The 19,237-nt window shown below is 43.6% G+C and overlaps 1 protein-coding gene across 3 annotated transcripts in view; it reads right to left on the bottom strand.

Annotated features, from left to right (window-relative positions):
* Nucleotides 1–19,237, bottom strand: part of LOC138982684 (F-box/LRR-repeat protein fbxl-1-like) — an 86,618-nt gene that overhangs the window by 16,396 nt on the left and 50,985 nt on the right. For all 3 annotated transcript variants that reach the window (XM_070356010.1, XM_070356011.1, XM_070356012.1), the window contains 2 exons: nucleotides 17,859–18,025; nucleotides 14,992–15,194 (listed from right to left, as the gene is read on the bottom strand). In XM_070356010.1, the coding sequence (XP_070212111.1) occupies nucleotides 14,992–15,194; nucleotides 17,859–18,025 (370 nt within the window). The remainder of the gene's footprint in view (nucleotides 1–14,991; nucleotides 15,195–17,858; nucleotides 18,026–19,237) is intronic.

Genomic DNA, 19,237 nt, shown 5'->3' with positions numbered 1-19,237 from the left:
GTTTGAATTCGGACTTTTCCCAGGAAGAGTTAGCGTCTTTCAGCATTTAAGTCTCATTTGTCAAAACTCAATTCTGAATTCGGACTTTTGATTAACTTCCAAACGGCGTTATTGATGCTTCGGGAGTTTAGGGGCTGGAGTCTCAATGGACCAGACAAGACATGATGTTCTTGGCCCAATGGACTAGACAAGATATGATGTTCTTGGCCCAATGGACTAGACAATACATGATGTTCTTGGCCCAATGGACTAGACAAGACATGATGTTCTGGGCCCAATGGACTAGACAAGACATGACGATCTTGACCCAATGGCAAATACTGAAGCTCTTTTTGCCCAATGGACTAGACAAGACATGATGTTCTGGGCCCAATGGACTGACATGATGTTCTTGGCCCCAATGGACTAGACAAGACATGATGTTCTTGGCCCAATGGACTAGACAAGACATGATGATCTGGGCCCAATGGGCTAGACAAGACATGATAATCTTGGCCCAATGGGCTAGACAAGACATGATGATCTTGGACCAATGGACTAGACAAGACATGATGATCTTGGCCCATTGGACTAGACAAGACATGATGTTCTTGGCCCAATGGACTAGACAAGACATGACGATCTTGACCCAATGGCAAATACTGAAGCTCTTTTTGCCGCTCCTTTCGCTCGTGCCTTATCAGTGGGATTTTATACAAACAGACACAACAACCAGATTCTCATGCTTTGACGATGTACAGAAGTAACTCGAAGTTACCTTCCTATTCTGGATATCTCAAAGATGTGACCATTCTGTGTATTTGAATTATAAGTTTAATAAATTCCCCCCTTTTCTGTGTGATTGTATATTTTAAAACAATGGCAGTATAATATTCTTTCAGTCAGATATCCGGGTATCTCAGCTCCTGTTTTACAAATAGGAATATTTCATGTTTTATCAGGCTGGCAATTCGTGTCAATATATAGCGCGCACCGAAAATCTCTGGTACCTTTATGAACATAAACTTGCCCAACCAGCACTTCTAGCTAGCCGGGTCAGCGTACGCATATCAAACAGCCCAACACCCTCACAGTCGGAAAGTTGTCCAAGTACCTACATCGCAGAGATGATACGAATCTACCTGGACGCTCTGACGCTACTGGGCAAGATTTATTTTGGTACTGGTCATTCCCGACAAGAGTGGCTCGCGAGCACGAACGGGACCGAAGCAGCTGTGGCATGTAAACCATTTGTGTTTCTACGAGGCTGACATAGGCTGATCTTGCTGGCGCTCTATGAGCATACCTCCATTTTGTTGATGGTGGCTGGACACATTGGTCTATCTTGGCAAACCTGAACCAAAATATTGTAGTTCTACCGTAGACTATCTTTGCCTGAACTGCAGAACACATTTAGTGCTACCCCAGGTTGTTTCTTTGTCATTTTGTTGTTGAACATATCCTGACATGTAAAACAAACTCAATGTGACTAACAATTCCTTTTTCCAATCCACATAATACGCGCACTCCCCTGTGCGTGCGTGTGCACAGTGCGAGTGTGCGTGCATGCGTGTGTGTGTGTGTGTGTCTGTGTGTGTGTTTAATGCGTGCGTTGGGGTGTTTCAAGTTGTTCGAGTAAAGTGCATCGGTTTGTGCGTCTGTGACTGCATATATACCAGTATGAATATCTTTGATATTTCACGAACCGTAAGTTGAAATATTCTACATCAAGACGTTAAATATACTCAGTGACCTATCTGACATTTAAACCACATTTGCCACCCCACAAATCCACAGCTGTTGGAAGATTACCTCGACCCTTTCACAGCCCAACATAAAATGACTCCATGCTGCGGTTTCAGTATTGGTGTGTGGCCCTACGAAGGTTAAAGCAACAGCACGTGCGAAAACCACTTCTAATTTTAGGACGAAGCAGTTGGTGTTCATCTGGTCTCACATCTGATTTTAGTTCTTCGCGCTACTTTTTTCTTTTACTTTTTGTGTGTGCCTTCTTCGTCTTCCTCTTTTCTAGTGAACGAGCTCCCTGAGTGTCACACGTGCAACAGGTAACATGCAGCGTTGTCTTGTGAGGCAAAGACGCGTGTTATGTCAGATGTGTGGGGTCGACCCAAAGTTGCGAGAGTGCACATGCACGCCGCCTGCAAAAGCCGAGCCTGGCAATCCTCTTCGTTAAACCCTCGTATGTAATTGTCAAAATGTAACAAAATGTGGCAAAATCACATTTTGCATTTGAAACATGAAAACACCACACATCGTGCGTTCCAGATTTCAGCACTGATATACAAGTAAACACGAAGACAATGCGCCAGTCTGGTAGTCACCTCACACACATCTCGTTGTACGACTACCGGAATGGTGGCCGCGTTTCTTTTGCTCATGCACCTTGCTAATCGAGTCAGTAAAACCTTGCTAATCGAGTCAGTAAAACCTTGCTAATCGAGTCAGTAAAACCTTGCTAATCGAGTCAGTAAAACCTTGCTAATCGAGTCAGTCAAACCTTGCTAATCGAGTCAGTCAAACCTTGCTAATCGAGTCAGTAAAACCTTGCTAATCGAGTCAGTCAAACCTTGCTAATCGAGTCAGTAAAACCTTGCTAATCGAGTCAGTCAAACCTTGCTAATCGAGTCAGTCAAACCTTGCTAATCGAGTCAGTAAAACCTTGCTAATCGAGTCAGTAAAACCTTGCTAATCGAGTCAGTCAAACCTTGCTAATCGAGTCAGTCAAACCTTGCTAATCGAGTCAGTAAAACCTTGCTAATCGAGTCAGTAAAACCTTGCTAATCGAGTCAGTCAAACCTTGCTAATCGAGTCAGTCAAACCTTGCTAATCGAGTCAGTAAAACCTTGCTAATCGAGTCAGTAAAACCTTGCTAATCGAGTCAGTCAAACCTCCGCGAAGGACTCTAAACGTGTAAGCTTTCCGAAAGTCTCATCATTTGATAACAACAACAACAATAATTTTAAAATTGCTGCAACATAAGGAACGGCTATGGCATCCAAGATGGATCATGGAAAAGAAAAGCACTGCTGAATCTCACGGAACGCAATTGGTGAAGCAGGCATGAGCAACACCATTCAAAATAATACATGAATAAACCAAGCTATATGAAACGACACACACCTCCCCACGCTCTGCCCACTACCCATCCAGTTTAATGATCCATCCATCCACTCTCTCACTCTGTCTCTCTCTCTCCAACTTTAGCTCCTTCTTCGATGAACCCGCCCTTCCGCCCCTCTCTCTTTTTCAAATTCCATTAGTCTAGTCTATCTGTCCGTCTGTCTGTCTGTCTCTCATTTTCTCTTTCTCTCTGTCGTCTCAGAGTTTGCAAAAATAGGTATAGCACCGATTTGGTTAACCCTCAATCCGTGACTCTGCTTCAACAGAAAACCACACCTGGAAGAAGAACAACAACAGCAGCAGCAAGACCATCAACAAAAAGAAGAACAAGAACAAGAAGACGACAAAGTAGGTTAGAAAGAGGAAGAAAAGCATCGACACAAGGGTGATAAAATGAGAGTTGGGGCAGGCAGTGTTACCTGTGCAGGCAGTGTTACCTGTGCAGGCTGTGTTACCTGTGCCCTTTAGACGCGAGAGAAAAGGGGGCAAGGTGAACGTTCACATATAACTCCTCCTCCTTGCATCCCTGACTGGTGGTGCATTGCTTCACTGACTGGTGGTGCATTGCTTCACTGACTGCTGGTGCATTGCTTCACTGACTGGTGGTGCATTGCTTCACTGACTGGTGGTGCATTGCTTCACTGACTGGTGGTGCATTGCTTCACTGACTGGTGGTGCATTGCTTCACTGACTGGTGGTGCATTGCTTCAACAAAACTTCTTTCCGTTTATTCTGCAGTTGCAGGGGTGGAAAGGTCGAAAGAGAGAGAGAGAGAATAGAGAGAAGAGAGAGAGAAGAGAGAGAGAAGAGAGAGAGAGAGAGAGAGAGAGAGAGAGAGAGAGAGATGGGGAGAGAGATAGAGAGACACAGAGAGACAGGGAGAGATGGGGAGAGACAGAGACAGAGAGAGAGAGATGGAGAGAGAGAGAGAGCGAGAGAGAGAGCGATAGAGAGAGAAAGAGAGACAGGAAAGAGAGACAGACAGACAGACAGACAGACAGACAGACAGACAGACAGAGAAACGAAGAAAGAGAAGGGAGAGAGAGACACACACACGTACACTATTTCTTTCTCCGCTAAATCTAGGTCTGGATCATTACACCGCCTGCATCGCCTCTTTCTGCATGAAATATGTTTCTTACACCGCCTGCATCGCCTCTTTCTGCATGAAATATGTTTCTTCCCAGACAATCAAAGAGAGCGAAAATACACTCTGAGCTTGTATTTCCAAACCCGCATCTGTGAGAGCAAAGGAGCTACATGTATGCAAGATACAGTCACATCTGAGCAGAACATTGATACGCTGTTACGCAAGTCCACACAAACACATTAAAACACGCACGCACGCACGGACACACACACACACACACACACACACACACACACAGACACACACACACAGCAAATATCTGGCGAAAAGGCACCATTTGCACGGGAAAAACCCCCAATAATCAACAACTGGGCAAATGTAAAATGGCAAGAACAAATTGCAAGGACGAAATCAACAAATTAACAAACGCACAAAAGAGCGTCACAGCCGTTGTCATTCACAACAATGATTTGTTTCCAGAAAAAAAAGATAAAGAGCATCTGTCAACTTTGCCACACATCGTGATAAAATGAGTAATTTTGTACCACAGATGTTCAGGGACCAACGTGTCAAGAGGATACAAGAAAACACACACGCATGATACAGAACAATGCTCCATAGAATAAGGAAACTTCTGCATATTTTGCACAAACGGAATTCATTCTGTTGGATACTTTCAACAAAACCCAGCAGCTTGACATTGTCTCAATATCAGATATTGATGTAGGGGACAAAAGAAACTGGTCTACGTTCCTCCCCTATACTGTGCTGTGTCTAGGTGCAAATACTCGTGAAAGATCATCAGTGTGTGAGTTGCTCTGTGAACAGCTGTTTGCACGCCATACATGTGTGTAAAAAATAATTGCTTTTCACAAACAGTTTTGCTTACTGCTTTGATGTGAAAAGCTATTGTCCTGTTGCAGAATAAAGCGCTTTAAGGCCCGGTCACACAGCCCAAAAGTCGCGTAAACGCATGAATCACGCATACAATTTGGTTGTGCGTGCTTGTCGGTCGAGAATTTGACCATTTTCGCTGATTTACGCGATGAAAATCACTGATGAATTGCGCAAGAACTACGGAAAGATCACGCAAAAATCACTAACAAACCACGCACTACAGCGCATATGCACGCAAAGGTCCACGGAAAACCACGTATAATCTGCGCACTATCACTAATGAACTGCGTATGAATCGCGCATAATCTGCGCAAGGAATGCGCGGCAGCGCGCACGTCCGTTCCGCGCATATATAAACTGATGCAACCGCGGCGCCTTGGCATTCCCGTTTCAACAGTCGCTAATCGTCAGTGGAAAGTCGTCGATGAACACGATAGCAGCAAAATTTTCGCGAACGATCACTGATATTCCACGCATATTTCGCGCATTGTTCGCGTAAGAACTACGCAAACTACGCAGAAATTACGTAAAACAGCGCAATACTGCGTAAACTCTCACGCGAAGCCGAGTTTTGAGCTGCTCAAAACCTGGAATCGCGTAAAGCACCGATCCGGCGAACATCGGCAGACAACTACGGAGGTTCCACGTCAGACAAACTGATGAAATGCGCAAATCGCGCATGTATCGCGTAAGGATCGAATTTCGTGCGTGATTCATGCGTTTACCCGACTTTTGGGCTGTGTGACCGGGCCTTTAGAAAAGAGGAGGCTGGCGGTGTGAGTAACAGCTCACCGCAAAATATGACAAGGGTGTGAACCATCTGGTGCGCTGATTTACAGTTCGTTTTGATAGATTCGTCAACAACTCTCTCTCTTTCTCTCTCTCTCTCTTTCTTTCTCTCTCTCTCTCTCTCGCTCTCTCTCTCTCTTTCTTTCTTTCTCTCTCTCTCTCTCTCTCTCTCTCTCTCTCTCTCTCTCTCTCTCTCTGTCTCTCTCTCGCGAAGACATGCATGCACACAGACGTACACACACACAGCCACACAGAGACAGAGACAGAGAGTGAGACACACACACACACACACACACACACACACACACACACACACACACACTCACACACACGTACACACACACACACGTACACGTACACACACACACACACACACACACACACACACACACACATATATACACACACAGAGGAAACAGATTGGATAAGAAAAAGAATACAACGATGAAAACACAACAGGTGCACTACTGGCTGCATAATAACTGGCCCTGTTGGCTGCTTTTTGTCTTTTGCACGTTAAACACTCCATTTCGCAACAGTTCGTGACACGATAAAAAGGCTTTATTACTTCTGCGCCATCTGTTCAGTACGAATTATACTTCAGTGTGCCCCTAATCATTTAGCCAATGTTACAGTGCACAAACATTGGAGCCGACACACCTGTCTCTGCAATATCACACACACACACACACACACACACACACACACACACACACACACACACACACACACACACACACACACAACCCCAATTAAACACTTTGAGTTGACCACCATCATCGAACTGCACAAATGTAATAATCCATCACGGACTACATAATTTACAATGAATTAAATACAGCCCCTCCCCACCAGCGTATTACACAGATGACATGACAGACAGACAGACAGACATATGTGTGGACAGACAGACAGACAGACAGAAAGGTAGAAACACGATGGGGTACGACGAAAGACTTAGTGAGTTATATCATGCGTGTAGCCAGCGTGTATCTAGAGAGGTAGGTTACACAGACGTAAGCTACACAGACGTAAGTTACACAGACGTAAGCTACACAGACGTAAGCTACACAGACGTAAGCTACACAGACGTAAGTTACACAGACGTAAGCTACACAGACGTAAGCTACACAGACGTAAGCTACACAGACGTAAGCCCCATTTTCAGCATGACCAAGCGGAGAGTTCTAAAGAGCAGAACGCAATAGGAAGCTCCCGGAAACCGACAACAACAGCAACAACCATCGTCACAGGAAGCTCTCTGACCCTAATTCTGACTTAGTCTTTTATGTGCATATTTTAAAACCACCGAATTGTCTATCTTTGAAGAGCGTGCAGGTTTAACGTCTGTTTCTTCGTCGTTTTAATGCTCATTTCAGCTCTCACTTCTTCGTCTTTCATATGCACATTTCACATTCTGATTCGATTTCTGCTTTGGTTTCTTCGGCGATCATGTTCTTATGTTTTTTTTTACATTTAGTCAAGTTTAGAGGGGGAATCGAAACGAGGGTCGTGGTGTATGTGTGTGTGTCTGTCTGTCTGTGCGTGTGTGTGTGTAGAGCGATTCAGACCAAACTACTGGACCGATCTTTATGAAATTTGACATGATAGTTCCTGGGAATGATATCCCCGGATGCTTTTTTCATTTTTTCGATAAATACTTTTGATGACGTCATATCCGGCTTTTTGTAAAAGTTGAGGCGGCACTGTCACACCCTCATTTTTCAATCAAATTGATTGACAGTTTTGTAAAGCAATCTTTGACGAAGGCCGGACTTCGGTTGCATTTCAGCTTGGTGGCTTAAAAATTAATTGATGATTTGGTCATTAAAAATCTGAAAATTGTAATAATGTTTTTTATATAAAACGATCCAAATTTACGTTCATCTTATTCTCCATCATTTCCTGATTCCAAAAACATATAAATATGTTATATTTGGATTACAAACAAGCTCTGAAAATTAAAAATATAAAAATTATGATCAATATTAAATTTCCGAAATCGATTTAAAAACAATTTCATCTTATTCCTTGTCGGTTCCTGATTCCAAAAACATATAGATATGAAATGTTTGGATTAAAAACACGCTCAGAAAGTTAAAACGAAGAGAGGTACAGAAAAGCGTGCTATGCAGCACAGCGAAACCACTACCGCGCTGAACAGGCTCGTCAGTTTCACTCCGTTTTGCACAAGCGGCGGACTACGGTCATTGTGAAAAAATGCAGTGCGTTCAGTTTCATTCTGTGAGTTCCACAGCTTGACTAAATGTAGTAATTTCGCCTTACGCGACTTGTTGTTTGTTTTGCGTAAGTGTTTTTTCCTGATCATTCCAAGGCTGGCGCGGTCTCGGAGGAACACTGACTGTCTCGACATGTGACATGTGTCATATGTCATATTTTAATCAAAAATACAAATACCATTTATGTATCGATCGATTTTTACTTATAGAATACAAATAACGTACAATAAAATAAAACGATTAAAACAAAGAAACCAGCAACGTTGCACATATATATGAGAATGATTTCACGGAGACGGTCTGTTTCGACCTGTTCTTTTTTCGAAGCTGTGCCTGAGCGAGAAAAAATACCTAACTGACACAAAGCAAATACTTAAACAAAATCCTGCGTTCCAGAATCCATGTTTTCAGAGGAAGACGGCGATATGTACGAGGGTGAGCACACAGAGCGAGAAATAACATTTCACGCGGCACAGATTTCATCTGACTCTTTGTGCGATGAGCCAAATGTCAGATGTGCAAGGGGACTCCAACAGCGATTACCAGCGTGTCCCAGGTAAACCACAAAGAAAAGGTCACCCCTTCTTTCACCTGATGCGCTTTCTGTAAGCCTTGCCAAATTATTGAAGCTTTTTCTATGTTACTGTTCGGAAGCCAGGTGAACTAGAACTATAAAACTCCTGCCCGCAACACGACTGAATTTTTCGAGGATGGAGTACGGCTGCTTATTAGACACGGTGATTGAAAACGGTCGCACATGACTGTAATCTTCCTTTTTAGACGACTTTCATTTTCTCCAAGTGACCCCCCCCCTCCCCCCGCGTGTTAAACACGGGTCGGCTCAACAACAACAATCACAACATCAACAGCAACACCACCTCCAACACCAACATCGACAAAAACAACAACGACAACAACAGCAACGACGACGACGAAGAATGTCATGGTTGATCATACTCGTGAGACCAACTTACACAGAGTGATCCACGATGTGCGTGTGTGAATGATGCCGAAAAGAATTCCCCATAATCTGGTTAAAAGTTACCTTCCTCCCCATCTAGTAAATCACAATACATTCTGTATTTATTTGTCAAGATTTTGTTTATCCTGTGGAATAAGAACAACTTTTCCCTTGGATGCCAAACACCGACACCAATGCACACCAAACACCGACACCAATGCACACCAAACACCGACACCAATGCACACCAAACACCGACACCAATGCACACCAAACACCGACACCAATGCACACCAAACACCGACACCAATGCACACCAAACACCGACACCAATGCACACCAAACACCGACACCAATGCACACCAAACACCGACACCAATGCACACCAAACACCGACACCAATGCACACCAAACACCGACACCAATGCACACCAAACACCGACACCCTAGCTGCTTTCTGTGCACATCGTCATTTGTTTAACTCAATACATTTCTCGAAAAGCCAGTAGCGGCTCTACGAAATAATTATATTCATGACAAAATTGCCACTCTGCACCGAGAGAAGCGAGGCTGTTGAAGGACTACACACAGCTAGACTACACACAGCTAGACTACACACAGCTAGACTACACACAGCTAGACTACACACAGCTAGACTCCATTTCTCATCATCAGCAGCAGGTAAAGTTACGCTCTATTACCCAATACCATAAACTGAAATACAACCCCCTACAAAAATGATTATCTTACAAACCGACCCTGACATATGCATGGCAAATATTGGCCACATAAATAGCCAATGATTAATGGCAAATAAAACGCCAATGACTGACGGCAGATACTGCTCATATAAAGAGCAAATCATTTACACTGCATGCAGCAGTATAAATCTATCGATTCATGCGTCGTTGACTATTATTTCCAAGTGTTATAATACTCGCCATGAAACATGATTGATGCGTGACAGTATTCAATGCGAATAACAGATGCTATAAGAACTGAACATAACACGCCACATTGCATACATGTGTGTTCTAGAAAGCGTAATCTGGGAATAATTACGCTGTGGGTACTCTTTGTAAAAGGAGAAACGAAAGTTTTTGACTGAATGCATAATTATATACAATTATTACATACACAGACGAACACACAGAAAGACCCACATACACACAAACATAGAGAGAGAGAGAGAGAGAGAGAGAGAGAGAGAGAGAGAGAGAGAGAGAGAGAGAGAGAGAGAGAGAGAGAGAGAGAGAGAGAGAGAGAGAGAGAGAGAGAGAGAGAGAGAGAGAGAGAGAGAGAGGGGGGGGGAAGACATATAGAGACAAACGGAGAGACAAAGAGACAGAGAGAGCATCTGGTGACATATTGTCAGAAAGGAAATTGATACCATCAAAACATCTGTGCCCCATCATTACCAGGGTGTTGGTGCTTTTCTCATCTTGTGTATTTTGACACACATGGTCCAAAGCAGCCCCGCCACATCAATAAATAGTTATTCTTGGGTTGGGCTTGAATAGAGGAGCAAAAGATATTCATTTATTTGTTGTTTTTGTGTTTTGTTACCCTGATGTCGCTAAACCAGCCTCACGGCAACTTACGTGAACATTATCACGTAGGCAGTAGAGTTTTGATAGACAACTAACCGGATTTACTCATGACAGGTAAAAACAACTTTAGTACTGTCCATTAATTACTTCAGTTCAAATGTTTATATCGTTTCATAGAACAATATCCTTCCACATATTCTTCATTTTTTCTGGGGTAAGGTTACAGCGTAACTTCTTTGAAACACAAGTGACTAATGCGTCTCACAAACTACGTTCTCGTGTCAAATTAGTATGTAACTATCCAAACAATTCAAAGACAGACGAAGCCACTTATGCAAAGCTATGCATATGACGTTGAGCCAGAGAAGTTCCCACCAAATACATTGTAGTAACAACGGTATGATAGCGCAGACCTAGGCTACTCACCTGTAATTCTCGAGTTATGGACTAGTCGTAGGCATAATTATCGTAACTGCTCAAGGAGTTAACGGTACAGGTAGGTCGAAAAGGAATGTAAGACATTGCGAGGCTGGTAGAAGTACACAAGTATGATGGAAAGTCAAAGTAGATGGGACTTAACGGGTTAAAGGCCTCCTTAATTTCGCCTGAAGTTGGCTTCGCTAACACTTCTCGAATTCTTTTAACCTTTGCCGTGCTTCCTGGGTTCACCTGTACCCAGAGACACACTAAAATCATTGTAACTCTGGAACCATTAAAGGTATCGTTTTGAAATTTTAAGTATCTCTCACACACCTAATTTGCTCTCTGTCTGCAAATTTTTAGTGTGTACATGACAAAACATTAAAATTAATTGATTATGATAATTTACATAAACACTACCGATGGCGCGGGTTCACACAAACCCATACTTTTAAAGAGTAGTAGTGATTGTAACTATCCCTCTGCCGACGGCGCGGGTTCTGCTACACCCATAATTACCAAAGCGGCGGAACAGTGTCTGTCTGCCTGTTTGTCTCCAAGAGACTGTCTGTCTCTCTGTCTGTCTGTCCGTATCTCTCTGTCTGTATGTCTGTTGTCAGTTGCTCTGTCTGTCTGTCTGTCTATCTGTCTATCCGTCTATCTGTCTATCCGTCTATCTGACTGTCTGTCTATCTGACTGTCTGTCTCTGTCTCTCTCTCTCTCTCTCTGTCTCTCTCTCTCTCTCTGTCTCTCTCTCTCTGTCTCTCTCTCTTAGTCTCTCTCTCTGTCTCTCTCTCTGTCTCTCTTTCTTAGTCTCTCTCTCTCTTTCTTAGTCTCTCTCTCTTTCTTAGTCTCTCTCTCTCTCTCTTTCTTAGTCTCTCTCTCTTTCTTAGTCTCTCTCTCTCTCTCTTTCTTAGTCTCTCTCGCTCTCTCTTTCTTAGTCTCTCTCTCTCTCTTTCTTAGTCTCTCTCTCTCTCTTTCTTATTCTCTCTCTCTCTCTTTTTTAGTCTCTCTCTCTCTTTCTTAGTCTCTCTCTCTCTCTTTCTTAGTCTCTCTCTCTCTCTCTCTTTCTTAGTCTCTCTCTCTCTCTTTCTTAGTCTCTCTCTCTCTTTCTTAGTCTCTCTCTCTCTCTCTCTCTTTCTTAGTCTCTCTGTCTCTCTTTCTTTCTTAGTCTCTCTCTCTCTTTCTTAGTCTCTCTCTCTCTCTTTCTTTGTCTCTCTCTCTCTCTTTCTTAGTCTCTCTCTCTCTCTTTCTTAGTCTCTCTCTCTCTTTCTTAGTCTCTCTCTTTCTTAGTCTCTCTCTCTCTCTTTCTTTCTTAGTCTCTCTCTCTCTCTCTTTCTTAGTCTCTCTCTCCCTCTCTCTCTTTCTTAGTCTCTCTCTCTCTCTCTTTCTTAGTCTCTCTCTCTCTCTCTCTTTCTTAGTCTCTCTCTCTCTTTCTTAGTCTCTCTCTCTCTTTCTCAGTCTCTCTCTCTCTCTTTCTTAGTCTCTCTCTCTTTCTTAGTCTCTCTCTGTCTCTCTTTCTTAGTCTCTCTCTTTCTCTCTCTCTTTCGGCTTAGTCTCTCTCTCTCTCTTTCTTAGTCTCTCTCTCTCTCTCTTTCTTAGTCTCTCTTTCTCTCTTTCTTAGTCTCTCTCTCTCTCTTTCTTAGTCTCTCTCTCTCTCTCTTTCTTAGTCTCTCTCTCTCTCTCTCTCTTTCTTAGTCTCTCTCTCTCTCTCTTTCTTAGTCTCTCTCTTTCTCTTTCTTAGTCTCTCTCTCTCTTTCTTAGTCTCCCTCTCTCTCTCTTTCTTAGTCTCTCTCTCTCTCTCTCTTTCTTAGTCTCTCTCTCTCTCTCTCTCTTTCCTTGTCTCACTCTCTCTCTTTTTTAGTCTATCTCTCTCTCTTTCTTAGTCTCTCTCTCTCTCTCTTTCTTAGTCTCTCTCTCTCTCTTTCTTAGTCTCTCTCTCTCTCTTTCTTAGTCTCTCTCTCTTTCTTAGTCTCTCTCTCTCTCTCTTTCTTAGTCTCTCTCTCTTTCTTAGTCTCTCTCTTTCTTAGTCTCTCTCTCTCTCTCTTTCTTAGTCTCTCTCTCTCTTTCTCTCTCTCTTTCTTAGTCTCTCTCTCTCTTTCTTAGTCTCTCTCTCTCTTTCTTAGTCTCTCTCTCTCTTTCTTAGTCTGTCTCTCTCTCTCTCTTTCTTAGTCTCTCAGTCTCTCTCAGTCTCTCCCTCCCCCTCTCCCTCCCCTCTCCCTCCCCTGCAAGAAGTCGGTGAAGGGAGAAACTCGATGCACCCACTGAAGTAGCGCTGTGGGTTTCCCTGAACCCACCCCGTCGTTAGAGAAATAAACGGTAAAAACCCTCTTTCAAATGTATGGGTTCAGACAAACCCGCATCGTCGTTAGAGAAATAAACGGTAAAAACCCTCTTTCAAATGTATGGGTTCAGACAAACCCGCATCGTCGGGCGTGTGTAGTCAAAAGCGGCATCCGGCAAAGGTTAACCAAAAATTCTGGGTCAAAGCTTCGTGAAGTAGACTTCACAAAGCCGACTTCGCCCAATTAATATTAGTCTGAAGGGAACAGAATGGGAGAATCCGTTTAAGAAATTGAGTCATCAGACATCTCTTCAAACAGCCTTACTAGGTGGTGTAGTGCCAACTATGTTTCTGTGCGTCTCAAAGACAGATTGTAAGACAAGTCGCGTAAGGCGAAAATACAACATTTAGTCAAGTAGCTGTCGAACTCACAGAATGAAACTGAACGCAATGCAACGCAGCAAGACCGTATACTCGTACCATCGTCAGTCCACCGCTCATGGCAAAGGCAGTGAAATTGACAAGAAGAGAGGGGTAGTAGTTGCGCTGAGAAGGATAGCACGCTTTTCTGTACCTCTCTTCGTTTTAACTTTCTGAGCGTGTTTTCAATCCAAACATATCATATCTATATGTTTTTGGAATCAGGAACCGACAAGGAATAAGATGAAAGTGTTTTTAAATTGATTTCGGAAATTTAATTTTGATCATATTTTTTATATTTTTTTTATTTTCAGAGCTTGTTTTTCATCCAAATATAACATATTTATATGTTTTTGGAATCAGAAAATGATTGAGAATAAGATGAACGTAAATTTGGATCGTTTTATTAAAAAAATATTTTTTTTTACAATTTTCAGATTTTTAATAACCAAAGTCATTAATTAATTTTTAAGCCACCAAGCTGAAATGCAATACCGAAGTCCGGGCTTCGTCGGAGATTACTTGACCAAAATTTCAACCAATTTGGTTGAAAAATGAGAGCGTGACAGTGCCGCCTCAACTTTCACGAAAAGCCGGATATGACGTCATCAAAGACATTTATCAAAAAAAAAAAAAAAAAAACGTCCGGGGATATCATACCCAGGAACTCTCATGTCAAATTTCATAAAGATCGGTCCAGTAGTTTAGTCTGAATCGCTCTACACACACACACACACGCACACACACACACACACATACACCACGACCCTCGTCTCGATTCCCCCCTCGATGTTAAAACATTTAGTCATAACTTGACTAAATGTAAAAAAAGACCTAGCCTTAAATCTTAATCCATGTAAAATAAAGTTCAGTTTAGTTCAGTTCAGAATAATGAAATTGTTCTGAGTAAATGGTAAGGCTGCCAACCACCTAATGATCTTGAGGAAGATGATGACGTTGAGCAAGTAGACGTCACTAAGCCGACTTCGCCCAATTAAAGATGCAGTGCCTGAGTCACAGCATGGAGAGCAAAGATGTGTCGTTTTGTCGCAGATTACGACATAAACAGCCAGGAGTTTCCCACAACTATCTCACAGATGCCTACACATACCTGCAGTGTTGTCAGCCAAACCAAACTTCATGCCTGCACCTGGAGTTGACAGGTCCAGTAACTTTAATATCAGGCAGAATAATAAAACAATTCTCGGCTGCTACCCACCTGATGTTCTTGAGGAAGATGATGACGTTGAGCCAGAAGTTCTCGGTCAGCTTATCCTTGCCGACCAGCATGAGGCCCCTCAGGCCGTAGCCGTGCATCTGCAGGAACAGGTAGATGGCGTTCTCGCTCAGTGCGTGCGTGTAGCTGATGTCCAGGGCCTGCAGGCGCGCGAACTTGCCCATCTCCATCAGCTTCTCCAGCACCTGGCGCACACACGCAAACAATTTGTTTAGTGAACAGACGATTTTCAAACACACACACACACACACACACACACACACACACACACACACACACACACACACACACACACACACACACACACACAATCAGTTTGTTTAGTGTACAGACGATTTTCACACACACACACACACACACACACACACACACACACACACACACACACACACACACACACACACACACACACACCACACACACAATTTGTTTAGCGAACAGACGATTTTCACACACACACACACACACACACACACACACATACACACACACACACACACACACACACACACACATACACACACACACACACACACACACACACACACACACACACACACTTTGTTTAACACATTTTTCAAATAACTCCGTCGGGTTTGTATAGGTTGTGGAAGAATGAATACCCTTGCGTTTCCTCTGACAAACATTGGAAGAGCCAATCACTAGTGTACAGGGGCAGTTGTTAAGCCAATTAGCCCATCGTGTCCTACATAGTTACTGTAACTGTGGACACTATTTTCAAACAGTCAGACCACAGACACGGATTGGTTTGTCGTTGTATCGCCCCTTCAACCTATCACGATTGGTGATTCCTCACCAATAGGCTGCTTTGGAACAGCATAGAAGAATGCAAGATCTCAAAGATAGAAAGCAGTGCTGGGTTCAAACATTGGTTTATGTTTCAAACGCTAGGCGATGCTGTTTTCATTTGGCAATTGCGGGGCAGTGTGCTGTCAGAGAGGATGGAGTCATGCCACGAGAAAGCTACAAATAAATCTACGAATGGACAAATCTTTGGCGGTGAACACCATCGTTCCCGCAAAATGGCAACTAAGACATCCTGTCCGGGTCACTGAGCTTTTGATCCACACGACTGACTAGTGAGTTGCACGTGCAGTCTATCTGCACACACACTGACCTCGCATGAAAAGCATGCACCTCTGCCTGCAAACAATAAATGCTCCAATTCCCGCTTCACGTCATCGCAAACAATCTAGAGATGCTGACGCTTTACATACAAAAACATGCATCCCCCTCTGGGCTCTTGGTTCAGTTATTCACCTGCCCGGTCTTCACAGCTAGAGTGGAACCCCTATGTTAAGACTTACAACCCCTATGTTAAGACTTACAACCCCTATGTTAAGACTTACAACCCCTATGTTAAGACTTTCAACCCCTATGTTAAGACTTACAACCCCAATGTTAAGACTTACAACCCCTATGTTAAGACTTACAATCCCTATGTTAAGACTTACAACCCCTATGTTAAGACTTACACCCCTATGTTAAAACGGAGGTACATTTACCAAAACAAGTAACAGAAAATGTGAAAAGGCAATGGGCGGGGTGTCTAAAATGGGGGCGGGGTGTCTAAAATGGGGGCGGGTGGTGTAAAATGGGGGCGGGTGGTGTAAAATGGGGGCGGGTGGTGTAAAATGGGGGCGGGGTGTCTAAAATGGGGGCGGGTGGTGTAAAATGGGGGCGGGTGGTGTAAAATGGGGGCGGGTGGTGTAAAATGGGGGCGGGGTGTCTAAAATGGGGGCGGGTGGTGTAAAATGGGGCGGGTGGTGTAAAATGGGGGCGGGTGGTGTCGTCTTGAAAGGGGGGTTCCACTGTACAGGTAAACCTATAGTGCACTTGCTAGCCTCTCCAACTGGCTTTGTTGTTACCACCTGCAGAGTCTTACCTCTGGTGGGAAAATAGCTCTGAGATGCTACGACATTGTATACGTTTCGCACCTGCCTCTTGCTTCTATTTTAAGTTGCACGCCCGTGAGGCTGCCACCGACGTTTTTTCCAAAAAGTTTTTATTTGGCTTTCGGCCCGCAGAATGTTGAAGCATACACTAGGGTCAACTTAATCCGACACGCAAAATGAGAACTCGTATTAGAGATACAATTGGCTAGTATCACTAAACGTAACAAATGTACCGAAATAAAACATCAGGACCAACTATCAAGATGATAACATAACTAAGCGCAGAAAGTAAATGACCAGAACATCAAGGCTAGAATATATACCACTCAATGCCATCTTTGTTTTCTCTGCCTGGAAACGATGGGATGCTACTTGCACTGTGATTCCTCAAAGCCGAATATAACCTTCACATTATGTTAATCGGAGCCTTTAACTGCAAAACATTAAAGATTTCAAACACCAAAGCCTGGCTTGTCTGAGAAGAGGTCGCAGTAGCCCAGGCCGAGGCAGGTGACGGGCAACTTCAGTTCTCCTTGCACCCAGACCATCTCTAGCACAGCACACACTCACCCACATCAAACAATTATCTGACCTTGTTCGAGAAAAACATGCAGTAGCCCAGGCCGAGTACCCCCAAAGCAAGACTATCTCTAGCAAGGCACACCAACCGACAGCACCACAACTACAATAAGACAGATAACAGAGCCTGACCTTGTCTGAGAAGAACTCGCAGTAGCCCAGGCCGAGGTAGGTGACGGGCAACTTCCCCAATTCTCCTTGTCCCCAAAGCAAGACCACATTTAGCATAGCACTCACGCAACTACATCGAAATTGTCTGAGAAGAGCTCGCAGTAGCCAACTTCAGTTCTCCTGTACCCCGGAGCAAGACTATCTCTAGCACATCATACAGTAAGACCGATGGCAAAGCCTGACCTTGTCTGAGAAGAACTCGCAGTAGCCCAGGCCGAGGTAGGTGAATCCCGGCATCCTGAGCAGCACACTCTCCAGGGTCTCTTCGGACAGCTCCGTTGACGTCAGGTCCAGCTCGTGCACACACGACGTCTCCCAGGGTACTGCCTGCATGTGCTGGTCCTCCACGCCTGTCACACACACAGCATGGAGTGATGATTATGTCTGTCACACACACACACACACACACACACATCATAGAGTGATAATTATGTCTGTCACACACACAGCATGGAGTGATGATTATGTCTGTCACACACACACACAGCATAGAGTGATGGGTTGTACTTGAATGATATGGTGTACGCTAGTAGCTTAAAAAAACAACCTCTAAATCTACGATTATCGATAGTGGGTAGGTACGGGACGGGGGGAGAGAGAGAGAGAGAGAGAGAGACAGAGAGAAAGACAGAGAGAGAGAGAAAATGAGAGAAAGAGAGAGAGAGAGAGAGAGAGACAGAGAGAGAGACAGAGACAGAGAGACAGAGACAGAGAGTGACAGAGAGAGACAGAGACAGAGACTGACAGAGAGAACGGAGTTGTAAATATTGAAAAAGAGAATGCATAAAGGAACAAAACAAAAATAAATGAACAAACTATTATGCTTGTGGTTCAGCTATTCTGCCATATCACAAAGAGCCAGCCATTTTTTGGGCATCCCATGTAAAAAACCTTGAATATGTGTTGCGGTAAATGAATGGTAGTTTACACGGGAAGGAATGAGTGTTGACGAGAATTGATTGAAGGATTTGCGTGTCACGTCTACCATCACCCAACATAGCAGACGCGACACGCGAGGATCTCTTGCTACAGACGAAAACAATCGCCGGTGTAACACGACATTTTTACTCCACGAAACATTTACTCCGGAGTAAAAATTTCGTACCAAATTCTTACTCAGAGTACACCTTTCGTACGAGAAAAGAACTCCCCAAGGTACAAACAAATTACTCCCTCCACGAAATGTTGACTCCCTAAATGTTTACTTCCAGTAAAAATCTCGTACGCGAAAATGGGATGCGGGCGAAGGGATAATGCCAATATGTGATTTTGCGCAAACAAATGTCGCGCTACCCTCCCTCCACCCCTACCACCACCAAGACTAACTGGGGACAGGGGAGTAAAAGTTGCGTACACCTGGCGTGGGCAGTAAATTGCACGTGTTAGGGTGGAATAATTTATTCGTTATTTATTCGTCAGGGGAGTAAAATTTTCGACCGAAATGTTGATTCGGAACACATCTGTTTTTGGAAGTAATTTTCTCGTGTTATGGGGGAGTAGTTTTTTCGTAAAGGGAGTAACATTTTCGTACGAAATGTTTACTCCGAAGTAAAAATCTCGTG

The sequence above is a fragment of the Littorina saxatilis genome, linkage group LG12 (assembly GCF_037325665.1).
Source record: "Littorina saxatilis isolate snail1 linkage group LG12, US_GU_Lsax_2.0, whole genome shotgun sequence".
In the NCBI taxonomy this organism is placed as follows: domain Eukaryota; kingdom Metazoa; phylum Mollusca; class Gastropoda; order Littorinimorpha; family Littorinidae; genus Littorina; species Littorina saxatilis.
This window is presented reverse-complemented; position numbering and strand designations above follow the sequence as displayed.